This window comes from Phyllostomus discolor, chromosome 5, assembly GCF_004126475.2.
Source record: "Phyllostomus discolor isolate MPI-MPIP mPhyDis1 chromosome 5, mPhyDis1.pri.v3, whole genome shotgun sequence".
Lineage (NCBI taxonomy): Eukaryota > Metazoa > Chordata > Mammalia > Chiroptera > Phyllostomidae > Phyllostomus > Phyllostomus discolor.
The window spans coordinates 14,455,404-14,468,990 of NC_040907.2; the positions used below are offsets into that span (position 1 = coordinate 14,455,404).

The 13,587-nt window shown below is 37.7% G+C and overlaps 1 protein-coding gene across 6 annotated transcripts in view; it reads right to left on the bottom strand.

Moving 5' to 3' along the window:
• HNRNPR (heterogeneous nuclear ribonucleoprotein R) overlaps positions 1 to 13,060 on the bottom strand; it is a 31,305-nt gene extending 18,245 nt beyond the window's left edge. For 2 of the 6 annotated variants that reach the window (XM_028513369.2, XM_036025516.1), the window contains exons 1-4: positions 12,913 to 13,060; positions 7,168 to 7,286; positions 6,253 to 6,360; positions 4,160 to 4,273 (exon numbers count right to left, since the gene is read on the bottom strand). In XM_028513369.2, the coding sequence (XP_028369170.1) occupies positions 4,160 to 4,273; positions 6,253 to 6,333 (195 nt within the window). In that variant the 5' untranslated portion in view covers positions 6,334 to 6,360; positions 7,168 to 7,286; positions 12,913 to 13,060. Of the gene's footprint in view, positions 1 to 4,159; positions 4,274 to 6,252; positions 6,361 to 7,167; positions 7,287 to 9,558; positions 9,728 to 12,912 lie in introns of all 6 variants that reach the window. The other 4 variants (XM_036025515.1, XM_036025514.1, XM_028513367.2 and 1 more) reach the window with 4 other exon arrangements.
• Between the last annotated feature and the right edge of the window lie 527 nt (positions 13,061 to 13,587).

Here is a 13,587-nt window from a genome sequence, read left to right on the forward strand (position 1 = left end):
CTTGGTGACTGCACCCAAACTCATGGTTTTTAAACACCACATAGATGCTTTTATTTCCCCATATTTACAATCTCCAGCCAAAACTCTCCCCTGAATTCCAAACTCATATAAGCAGCTGATCACACAAGAGCTAGACTCGGAGGTCTGAGATGTCTAACACATAACATGTCCAGGACGGCCCTACTGCTACCTCTCAGTCCTGCTAATCTGCTCTTCAACACAACCTTCCTTATTTCAGTAAACAGCACTCCATCCCTCCAGGTACTCAGGTCAGAAGCCTTGAAGTCATCCTTGGCTCCTTTCTCTCATATCCCTACATCCAACCCATCGATAAATATCCAGCATCTGACTTCTCACTAGCTTCCACTGTATCAACATGCATCATCGTTCAATAAACATATCAACTCTAAAATCTTTTTAGGGCACAGCACTAAAAAAACCTACTGATAAAAGGTATCCTGAAATAAGAAATATACAAGAATTGATATTAATTTTGGAACGTATTTTTTACTTATTTTACTTATTTCTAGAGAGAGGAAAAAGAGGGGGAGACTAATGTGCAAGAAAAACATTGATCAGTTGCCTCACACACCCCCAACTGGGGTCTTGGCCCACAATCCAGGGATGTGCCCTGACCAGGAATCAAACCTGCAACCTTCTGGTTCGCAGGCTGGTGCTGAATCCTCTGAGCCACACCAGCCAGGGCTGACATGCATTTTTAATGTGGCTAGGCTCTTTAGCCTACTTTGGTTAAGATATTTTTATATTTGAGAATATTTTAAAACCATTCTGGGAAGTAAATTCAGCTCTATATTATTTTTATTACCATAATGCAATAGTGCTTCATAATTACATTATTCACCAAACAAATTTTCTCCCTACCCATTACAAGCACATGCAAAAGCAAAAAAGAGTACATGCAATGGCACTATGAAAATATTTAATATGTTTGATATACAGCTAAGTGAGGAAGCTGAATGCCAGATTATACTACCACTTATTATAACACATGTGCCTATATTTTTCAAACCAGACAAGTTTGCCTCCTAAGAATACCTGAAGTGAAAAACCTGTATTTTCAGTAAAATAATTTAACGACTGAATAATCACTTTACAGAAAGGATTCATAAGAATGAGTTCACTGTACTCATTTGAATGTTAGAAGCCCAACTTACATGTTTTCTAAGAGAATGCAGCTTTATTTTAGAAGAAACATCTACAAATCTGTGGTCAACAAGGTACCCAATATTATAAATCACTGGGGTCCATAAAGAAACAGGACATAAATAAAGATTTATCTGAGAAATAAGAGGTGGCCTCGTTTCAAGATCACTTTACCTTAGGACATTAAAAGAATTTAAAAAGGCTAAAACTAAACAGTATTCAAAACCAAATCAGCTCTGGCTGGGTGGCTAGCTGGGTTGGAGCAGTCGCCTAGTACAACGAAAGGTTGTCAGTCCCATCCCCGGTCAGAGCACATACCTAGGTTGAGGGTTTGATCTCCAGTTTCAGTGCATATGGGAAGCAACCAATCTTTCTCTCACATCAATGTTTCTCTCTCTTTTTTAGTAACAGCATCTGTTAATGAGTGCTCATTTATAGGATTAATTTACAGTAGATTTTATCCAAAGATAAAATATCATAGTTTTCATTCACATAACTTAAGTTTTTAACATTGTCAGTCTCAGGCACTGACCCTAATTTCAACTTCCTCAATCGAAAGCTTGAAATCTTTTAGCCCTGGCTGGTGTGGCTCAGTGGACTGAGTGCCAGCCTGCGAACCAAAGGGTCACTGGTTTGACTCCCAGTCAGGGCACATGCCTGGGTTGCAGGCCAGGTGCCCAGTTGAGGGCACGTGAGAGACAACCACACACTGATATTTCTCTCCCTTTCTTTCTCCCTCCCTTTTTCCAAAAATAAATAAATAAAGTTTTTTTAAACAAAAGAGTATAAAATGATTTTTAAAAAATTTTTTAACATTGATTTCAGAGAAAGAGGAATGGCAGTTTGGGGTGGGGGTGAGAAACATCAATTTGTTATTCTACTTATTTATGCATTCAGTGGTTGATTCTTATTCGTGCCCTGACCAGGGATCAAATCCACAACTTTGGCACATCAGGACAACACTCTAACCAACTGAGTTACCCAGCCAGGGCAAGAACTAAAAAGTTTTAATGACTCCAATGAAACATAAAAGAACAAAAGCACTAGAGCTCACTGCATCAAAAATGAAAACAATTAAAACCAATTTATTAAATCTACTGGCCACCCAATATATTAAAAACTTATTTTTCTTTCTGTATGCCTGAAACTAATATAGAATACTGTCAGTTGAAAAAAAAACTATTTTTCTAACTTTCCAAAACTTTAATTTTGTACAACTATAGGCCAAATCTTATGAAATTTAAATTTATGGGAGGAACCCAAAACTTTACACTGCAGCTTTTATTGTAACAAATTCCTTAACAAGAATGGCTTAAGCTGGTGATCTCATATAAGAACTTTGCTACAACAATATTTGCTGTATGTAATAATATCTAATATATAGAAAAATGTATCTTTCTCCTAAAGAGGCAATGCAATATAAGAGGATGATAACATGTTTTAGTTAGCGTATCAACTATGTTTCTAACTAGATACTCAAAATAGTTTCCTATTAAATTATTCAAATGCTTCCAGTGAAATCTTAAGAGTACTAGGTAAACCCTTTCCTTATCTATATAAAGTGAAGATAAAATAAGTCTCCATTAATGAAACCAATCTAATGGGCTAAAAAAGTTCATTTCTATAATTATGAAATACATACAACCAATAAAATTTATACTAAACTGTTTTGAGAGTTGTGAAGAACAGTATTATATAAATTTTAATTCCTAAGGATTTTATAATTAGTTGAAGAAATAAGACTAAGATACATGTAATAATTGGTAAATACTAAACATGGATATGACATGCTGAATGGTATACTATAGACTTTTCCAACTGTATTCCCCTCTTGGAGGTGTCCTAGGGTGCCTCAAGAACAAAGGAAAGACAAAGGAACAATTCCATTTTAATCATTTTATATGAGGGTTTAAGGTAAGGAAAAAAAATCCTGGTACTAAGAAAAAAATTTAGAAACATTAGAAAAAATATATATGCTGTAGGAGTCCATGTAAGAAAAAAGTTGAACTTTATTTCTTATTGTTTAAATATAAATGTAGTTTGAAAGACTTCACTACATAAGCAGAACATTAAAGATAAAGGATACAGGGTAGGCAGGGAGGGGATAACAGGAGAACAAAAATGAAAAAAGGCCAATTATTATTCACTTGTACACTATGGTTTGTTTTATTTTTTAATTTATTTTTATAGAGAGGGGAAGGGAGGGAGAGAGGGAGAGAAACAGCAATGTGTGGTTGCCTCTTGTGCATGCCTATTGAGGACCTGGCCTGTAACCCAGGCATGTGCCCTGACTGGGAATTGAACCAGTGACCCTTCAGTTAGCAGGCCAGCACTCAATTCACTGAGCCACACCATCCAGGGCACTTGTACACTATGTTTTGAGGACACCTGCTCCTATGAGGATCATAGATGACTTAAAGTCTCAATTCCAACTCTAACAATAATTATATTAAGTAATTTAGGTTTCTTTTTTGAAAAGATTTTATTTATTTATTTTGAGAGGAGAGGGAGGGAGAAAGAGAGGGAGAGAAACATCAATTGTGGTTGCCTCTCTAGCATCCCCTACTGGGGACCTGGCCTGCAACCCAGGCATGTGCCCTGACCAGGAATCGAACCAACGACCCTTTGGTTTGAAGGCCTGTGCTGTGTTCAATCCACTGAGCTATATCAGCCAGAACTACATAAATAAAATCTTTTTAATTAATTAATTAATTAATTAACTAATTAATGGCTTCACCTCAAGCACCTAAAATGATGTATTGCTACTTGCATAGTTTTAGCAACCAGTTCCAAGAATTCTACATTCCTTTACCAAGTATTTGGGCACCTACCAGTCACATGATTATCTTTGCTTATGATGCAGCAAAATACATATGGATATCCAAAAAATAGTAACTGAACCTTTGAAAAGAATCAAGTATTTTTCCCAATCACACAATGGATAGAACGATCTACAAACTGGAAAGATTTTGGCAAAGAGCTGAAGGACACTTACTTCTGTTCCAATTCCAGGTTGCGTGCCAGAGTACACACTGTCTGGTGGAGGACCGCCATACTTCCTCTGCCCTGTGGTCACATCCAGAGTATAACCAGTCCTCTCAAGCAAGGCCTAAAAGTAATCACACATCTGTTTATACTTGGATATTAAATATTACACACAAATCAGTACATTGATATTTTCTAAAAGGCACCCCAACCTTAGGCCATGCAGTTTATAATTAGGTTAAAAAAAATTGAAATTCACACTGGTTCCTCTCACATGTTGCTCCCACTTTATTTTAATTCTTTCCATACATTTAATGGAAAAGTCGTGGACAAATTAAGTCTCTAAAGACATACCACATTTTTGTTATGAGAACAGAAAATAGAGGCAAGAATTACTAAAAATTCAACATAAGCTAATCTGAGGTTACTAAATCATACTTACGTACCACAGTTCCTCATTTTATACCTCTTCTACCTTCAGTTAGACCAGTTTCCTTACTTGTTCCTTTTACATACCATACTTACAGCACCAGTGATACTTTTCAAATAAACTGTTTGCTATCATTAAAAAAATCAATAGTCCTACCTCTCATGCAGCTTACCTCACATCTTCCTATTCCTTCTATTATACTCAAATAATTGGACCTGTTTTATTTGGTCCTTTTATTTTGTACTCCTGTTAAACCATAAGCTTTTTAAGAGCCAGACAATTTCTCATACAGCAGACTCAAAATATTTGGCAATTACCAAATGAGTATGTTCGGGATCAAAAAAACAAACAAAGAAAAACCAAACAACCCCCCCGCCAAAAACTCCCATTTCCCATTTCCCAACTTTCTCACAACATTATATTAGGTATTAAGGGGGAATTACAGGAAAAAAGATAATGTCCCTGTCCTCAAAGGTTTGTGCTCATATGAAAGGCCTAGAAAACAAAGACACGAAGGGAGAAAAAGAAATGCAATCTACCTAAAAGGGGAATCTGACACTTCAGGATTTTCAAATTATACAATGTCAGGACAACAAGGGAGTTTAGCTACCACCAAGTTCAGTGGTTTTCAAAAATACCTTTGGAAGAACCTTGGGATACCAAAGTTACCTTAGACCCTCCATTCCTTTACCTTTGACTCTACTTTTAAACATGAAAATACATGTAATACACAAAATATACATTGATATGCATTTACATATTTACATGTGATACTTACATAATGTAATATATACATATTACATATATAGCATATATCTTATCAGGAGCAAATAGCTTTAGGAAAGTAACAGGCCTATTCAGTGAACAGCATTAAGTTTAAAAAACACACACATTACATCAGATAGAATTTTCACATATTTATTTTTTTAAATGTAAGAATGAGGTTATGTCATTTTACACATAAGGGAAAAATGTACAAAAGAACTCTATATAAACTAGTTATATGGCAGAAACTATAATTTATATTTCATATTTACATAAAACCGTACTTCAATATTAAATAAAGTATTTCAAATTGAAAAGTCTATCACTGTAGCAAAACATCAATGTCCATTTAACTAAGAATTAGGTTCACTAGTCTTTCACTTAAATGCCCTATATTTACCTTTCAGAGAAATTTACCTAAATAGTAACAATAATGGTTCATAGTTACAGTTTTTGCTACATTCCAGACAGTATTTTAAGCATTCTGTATCTTAATTCTTAATCCTCACAACTCCTGAGGTAGACACTATTACTATTCCCCATTCATTAATAAACTGAAGTAAATAAAAATTCAAAGAAAGCAAAGCAGTTATAAAAACACATTTTACCAAGAGAAAAAACAAAACAAAGAGCTTGGAAATGAACCAGAGATATGACTGGATCAATTAAAAAAACTATTATAAGAAGCATCAATAAATAGATATCATTCACAGCCTGAAGAACAAGGAATGAGGGCAGTTTAAATTGTTTTTTTTTTCACCAAATATAGAATTAAATGTTCACCTCCAAAATTCTTCTAATTTTCCCTAAATTATTTCATTTCTAAACACTAATTTTAAAAGTGAAACTATAAAAACTGTTTGATGTCATTTGATTCAATTTGATTTCATTACCACGTCAAGTTTTACCTTGATCTTTGCTTCATCGGGTCCCTTCGTAGACTCTTGCACCTTGCTCCCCTGTTTCTCCCTTTGCCTGTAGGTCTTCATAACTCCGCATAAAAATGCACTTTTGTTCTAGAACAGGCAAGTTATTCAATGAAAAAGAATTACCAGGAATCGGTGAAGGGTCAAATACATAATTAAACTCAATTTCAGAAGATCAGAATTTTAACAAAACATCTACTCATGTATTTACTCAATGCTGAGTGGTGCCAGAGAATGGAGGAAAAAGCAGCAAGACAGTCTTCCACTTGTTGATATTTAAATGTATACGGGCTATCGTTGCCACATGTTCTGAAACCACTTCTCCCACCTACATTACTTCCCTTCAAGACAATTAAGACAGAATCAAATGACCCCAAAATCTGAGCAATTTAGACATGTAAAACTAGTTAAAAATTAGCAAACTTTGATTTTAATTTTTTTAAAAAGCTTTTTTTATTTTTAGAGAGAGGGAAGGGAAGGAGGAAGAAAGGGAAAGAAATACCAATGTGAAAGAGAAAAATCTATTGGTTGCCTCTCATACACGCCCTGTCCCAGAACCTAATCCACAACCCAGGCATGTGCCATGACCAGGAATTGAACCAGTGACCTTTCACTTTACAGGGTGATACTCAACTAACTGAACCACACTGGTCAGGGGTGATTTTAAGTTTTGAAAGTAACTTACTGCAAACAAGGAATGGGGGAGACTTTTACTTTATATTTGTGTTTCTGAAAATTCTGCCATAACAGATCTTCGTTTTCCTTAAAACTAAATTTTCTAAAAGAAGTAGAGGTAATCACAAACAAAAAAATACCACTTCTCTACAGGAAAAAAATAATAGTAAACTAATTTCAGGTCACTAGTTGTTCAAAGACATTTCTGAGTAATGGCCTTACCTGAACATGTGATAAGTCACTTTCCTTGAACTGTTGTAGTACAGATAGAGCTCCTTCTTCATTAAATTCCCTGAGAGCATCAATTGCTCTTTCATCAAGATCGACATAAGCTACCAATCCTACAAATGAAATTGAAAAGGAGTAACATTATTGCAACAAAAGGGACAGTCTACACTGTGCTATCAATGTTTAATCAAGAACAGTTACATTCAGTACTATCACTAACAAACTACACTTTCATTTAACTATTTGCATACAGACAGATATACAACTACTATATAGACAGGTCAAGAGTACAAATATGAAAATAAAAGCTAAAATGTCAATAACTATAAACATGAATTTCAACCCCCATATCCCACAAGAAAACATAAAAATCCTAACCCCATTTCCCACTCTTCAACAGGTTTAAATTTTGGCAGTTAAATCTGATGTACACACTACACTACAGATTAAACATTAATATAACAAATTCTGATTCATGTTAGACTGGTAAGAACACATTGTATTTCCCAAGGATCAACCTTCAAATTATATGGACTGTTATAGTTGTTGCTAACTACACAAGAGGTGGGGGGATAAAAAGAGAGAACTATTTTTACTAAATTAATTCTTTCTGCTCTCCAAAAAGTGTCAACAGCTTTTCCTCCTTAGCACCAAAGATAACATGAAACATATTTGTTTATCAAAGCATCTACTTTGCTGCAGTCAGAATGTGGAAAGGCATTTTAAACTTTTCTACAAATGCAAGTGCAGCTTGATCAATCAATTCTGAAAGTCATATTTTAAAGGCATTTTGTGCTCTTCTGAAGTGTCAAGCTGAGATTTAAAAGATGCTGTGGCATTTGCAACACTGTCAAGAATGGCAATTTTTTTCAAATGGCATTAAGGACTTTACTATGGACTCACAAGTAAACTATACAGAAAATATACACTGCATTCCATATATGTAGTATATTTAACTGCACACAGAACATCTACTAAGTTTAAAATATAATTACTTAAGTTTGTTAAGTGTTATATTTATCTCCATATATATGTATAAGAAATAAATTTCAGAATTGATCCTATGTAAAATGGAAATATTTGGCACATTAAAACCCCCAGGTCCATATGAACTAACATCAAAAGTGACTCCATTTTGGTAAAGCCAAAAGAACTTTATTTCATACAGTAAATCTATTTTAAATAAATGTAATGCCACTTGCAAAGTTACCTTTAAAAAATGTTGTCATGGTTTGCTTTAAAAGCTCAAAATGAGCATGTCTAAATAACTGGAGTTTTCTTACTTGAATATTCCATACCACCACCCAAAGCCACAACTCAGGACACCCATCAATCCATTCTAGCAATCCAACCCTACGCTTACACCATCAGCCTTTTATCAATAACAAAAACACTCTACGAGAGAGCATCTCTAAGCACATCACTGCCAGTTCTCTATGGCAGAATGTCAAAGTTCCTGAGGGCTGATTTTCAAATGGGACGATCACTCAGGAGTCATATTTAGATGTCATCTTAATATCTGAAATTATCCTGAGTTTTTCAAATTAAAAAAAAAGTTTTAAGGACAAAATAATCAGTATATGTTACTATGGTACTTAAGACATGTTTGTGAAATAATTCAATTCTCTCTCCCAAAATCTAGACAGGCCCACAAAACACTGAGGAAGAAAGTTTCCATCCATGGTCCCAAAGGGGGAGGACACATTTATTTATGAACAACAATCCCTAAGGGTAAATATATCTCTCCCTCTTTAAACTTCAAACCACTTACAACCAACCATATTAAGATGTTCAAATTTGCTTAAGCGCTTAACCATGGGACTTCTAGATTAAAAAAAAAAAAAAAAGCAGCTGTTACAAACCAAACACTTCCATATTACTGAGAGATGTGGATTTTTGTCTAACAGAAAGTAGACAGGCACAAACTCTCAAGGAGTCTAACATTTATTATCATTTCAGATGATACAGTCTAACCAGTCCTCTTATTATGCCACCTAATCAGACCTAAGCTGATTTAACAATCACTTTAAGAAGCTAAAAGTAGAAAAGTAAAAGAAAAATGATGACTGATTTAGATTAAGGAAAAAAGTAAAATTTGGTATGCTGAAACACACATTTTAATTGGTGGTAAACCTAAAGCAAATTGATGTACTGTTCTGGAACAACTAAGACTGAATATTCAACACTAAGAAGGCTTCAAAATAATGAGAAAAGAATATCAAAGTCAAACCCAATATGCCTTCAATGAAGGGAAAGTAACAAACATTCAGCTCTACATAGATCAGAAACAATAAGTATTATTTAACCTTAAAAAGTCTATAAAATTTAAAGTGGTTTGCGCCCTCACTTTCATAACCAGTCAGAAACAAGAAATGCATATTATACCTGTCTGAAATATTTCATCAAGTCTTTCTGCCACCTTCTGTGGGAGGCCTGCCTCTATCAGTGTCTTGTAGTGTTCTGTGTGAGTTACACTGGAAGTATCCATTGGTTCTTCCTCTTCTTTTAACTGTACCGCATTACCATTCACCTGATTAGCCATTTTATTATGCTGCTGGAAAAAATTCAGGAGCTATATTACATTAAGCCAAAAATAACTAGTTTGTAGGACAACGCATGATTTAGCTGAACTAATTTGTATACATGCTGCTAATAACCTCTTTCATTATTTTATGCCTTTTGTGATGTATCTGACCTAAAATTGCAGTAACAATCCTGTAAAACCATTAAAAATGTACATGGAAGCATTAGATCTTTAAGGAACTTCATGTACACTAGGTTAAATAAAGGCTTGAATTTACTTAAGGTAGAATCGCTGATTAACAAAAGTAGCTGTTGTGTCCTGAGGAGCATATCAACAAATCACCAGAAAATCCTAAAAAGTCCTTCAGCACTCAATTCTTATACAATTTTTAAAAGTTCGGTTTAAAAACATAATGAACACCCACAGTCCACTTAACCAAGGTTTAAGAACATTCAAATTTTCCTAACTCTGCTTCAAATCCAAGATAAGTGAGTGAGAAACGTCCTGTTGTCTCTAGTTCAACACACTGGTGGTTTGGGTTTTCTTCGCCTCACACAAAACAAAACAAAAAATCACAACTTGACATTATTTTTTGTTCTAAAATTAATTTGCTATTCCCATTCACAGATTTAAAAGAAAAAATGACTAAGTTTAAAAGTTAAAAGATTGTTTTAAGTTCACATAAAATAAAAAGTGAGCTAGAGTTGAGGTTGCTTCATTTTAAAAAATCATGAGTATATATTGAATTTTTCACATCAGTAAAATAAAGCTGCAAAAAAACAAAAAACAACCAAACAAACAATGAAAAATGGACACCTAACCTCTTCCAAATAGTTTCAGCAAACATTAATTAGGATAAACTTAGATCAGCTGTCTCAGATTAACCTACCCAAATCATTTTGCATGTTCAACCTGTATGTAATGTTGAAATGAACCAACTCCCTGAATAGAGATTAAATAGTAAAACCATACAAGGCCAGTCTCTATCCTTCCTCAAAAGACAGAATTAAAGTGCCTTCGTCTGTGGTGAAATTACAATGTAATGAAGACAATCAGCAACAGAATAAAGACATTGCAACAAATACTGAAATAAAAGAATGAAGGTGATCAAGAAAAGCCTACTTTCTTGATGAGACTCAAGATACCTAGCCACCTATAAAGAAAATACAAGTTTCCTTTAAAAAGCACTAAAACCCATAAGATAACCACACTTCCAGACTGCTTATCAAACACTGTGCAAATGCACCAGGAGCAGTTTTCTGACTTAAAACAACTTCTTTTCATTTCGAAGTCCACTAATATTTAGTTGAAGTTAATGAAAAACGGAGGAAAACTGAGAGGAAGGAGATAAGAGTAGGAAGAGAGGAAAATGCAGGAAAGGTTACCCTGAAATGAGATAGTATCATGACCTCTTGGGATTACAAATCATTAAGACTTGATAGTCCACTAATGTCTATTCACACGCAGACTGTGGTTAAGCTCTGGATTGATAAATGTTTCTCAAGGCAAGCCTCAAATTCTGGTGAACTGGCAATTTGTAAATGTTTTGGTTAACATTCGTAACTAGCACACTTTTGGTCAAAAAAACTACTTACAGTGAATACATTTACTGATTAGTACAACTTATTTGTATAAAGATGCACCCTAAAGTCCAAAGTCTCCTGAGCATATAGATCTGTTTTCCCAAGCTCCCACCACCCCAAAATACGACCATAACAAGATCATCAGAAGTCAAAAGTTGTCAGTATCACAAGACCCTTTCAGTATTGCAGCTGGAAATAACTATTAGTCACAGAAAGAAAGCAAATTTTTGACAGAAAAGTTCAATGAACATCCGTCAAAGTGGTATGTTTTTTAAAGTATGTGTGAAGCAAAATGACAAGTTGCATATAAAAGACAAGATAGAAACATTTATGACTATTATATTGCAAAGGCTCTTTGCTAGTTGATTTGGAAATTGAATTTTACTTATAGGTTTTAAACAAAAAATGTAAAAGAATTAGATTCTAGAAAAATAAAACGTTCAGATCAAGGAAAAACGTTTCTTCAAGCCAAATACAATGTGCTCATTAAAAAAAAAACTTTTAGGTCACATGAGACTTAAAACTCATGTCAATTCAACACAATGCCACACAGCCAAACCATATTTCTGATGCAGCAAATATACTAATGTGACTGGAGTCATTTGAACTAAGCATTTTTGCAAAAAGTAGAAATTTCATTAAGATTTAAAAGGGCTGCTGGGAGATTTGGAAGTCAGAGTAGCCCCCTTCCTATTTCTGAACAACTCTATGCAAATTATTCACATTAAGAGACGAGTTGTAAAAAACCAACGACATGAAAACTAACGGTTATCTCAAGGTTTAAGACTGTCAAGCCCTCATCCTACGACTGACTCATGAAACATAAATTCAGCTTCTTAAGGACAGCAAGAATCTCAGGCAGTGTGAAAGGATGGGACCTTTCAAGAACCCAGTGGCTGTAAGTTTTTTAAATGCTGACAATACGCTCACTACCATCTTTTTTTTTTTTAAATCGCCTTTCCAATTTGGTGCGCCTAAGACATTCTTAGAATTATGTGTCTCGGGCGCTGCTTGAAGCCTAAGTTTCATGGCCTCTAGTAGTCATTTTTTCCTTCAAATCTCGGCTTGCAGCATGCAAAATGGGGGAGGGGAGGGAGGCTTCCCACACACATCGGCCCTTCGCCTTGTGCTCCCCACAAAAGTTTTCTCATGGCTCAAATAACCCGGGGTTTACATCCCGCCCTCTGCCCACCCCACCCCCTCACGCCAGTCTCGACGATCAGCACATCCCACTCGTGGCTACGCCGGCTGAGACGGGACGCCAGGCGGCTCAGGCAGGGAGAAGCGATGGGGCTCAGGGCGCCTTAGGCCGCCGGCTGGGGCCGGCCGCATGGAGCGGCGGACGGAGGCGGGAAAAGCACTGGCAACCGCAGCAGGCCGCGGGGAGAGCGCCCGGCGGACCGGAGCGCGGGCCGGGGAGGGGCGGAGGGAAATGAGTAAGGGTGAGGGGGCGCCTCGGCGAGGCTAGGCCTTCTACAGTGCTGCGGGACGAAGCAGCAGCCGCCCCCAGCCCGTCCCCACCCCCACCCCGGGGCCTCGATGAGAAAACGAACTGGGGACCAGGCTCAGAGCGCGGGTCGGGTCGAATCGGAGCTCCCGGCCCCTCCCCCCACGGGCCTGGGCGAGACTCACCAGGGAAGAGCAGGGGCCAGTGACCAGGCCCGTGAGAATCAGCGCGAGGCGCTTTGAAAACGACTAGAAATGGCGCGCGCGCCACCCCCTCCCCCCGTCATGGAAAGAGATGCGATCCCGGCAGCACGCGGGGTTTCCCGGAACTGCTTCCAGGGACTTGGAGCGGCCAGGCAATCACCTCGCGCAATGGCCTGAGAGGCAGCTTGTGTGACCAATGGGAGCAAGAAAAGCAGTACCACGCTAAACGACCAGGAGCCAATCGGGAAAGCCACGGGTTGAGCCAATGAGGGAACCCAGCGCCGCTGGCTGTGGTGCCTCCGGGGCGGGGGCAGGAACACAAAGGGGTCTGTGGTGAAGCCAAGGGTAGAGGCGAGTCTGCGGGGCATCGGGTCCTTGGAGTACTGAGGCTCCTCCCTTCTTGCCCGCCGCGAGCGCGAGGTCGGAAAGCTGGGCCTCGCGCCGCGTGGCCGCTCCGGAACCCCGCCCCTTACGGTCCGCGCCGGCCCCGCTCCGCCGCGGCCCTCCCACCCCCTTGCCGGTGCCGCAGCGTCCCGAATTCCCCTTGGAGGCGCCGCCACCGCCGGCGTTCGCCCCGGCCACGCCCACCGCCACGCGGTTGGGCCTCCCTCCCGGGCACGTACGGACTCGAGTTAGTACACGATTTTAGGATGATTG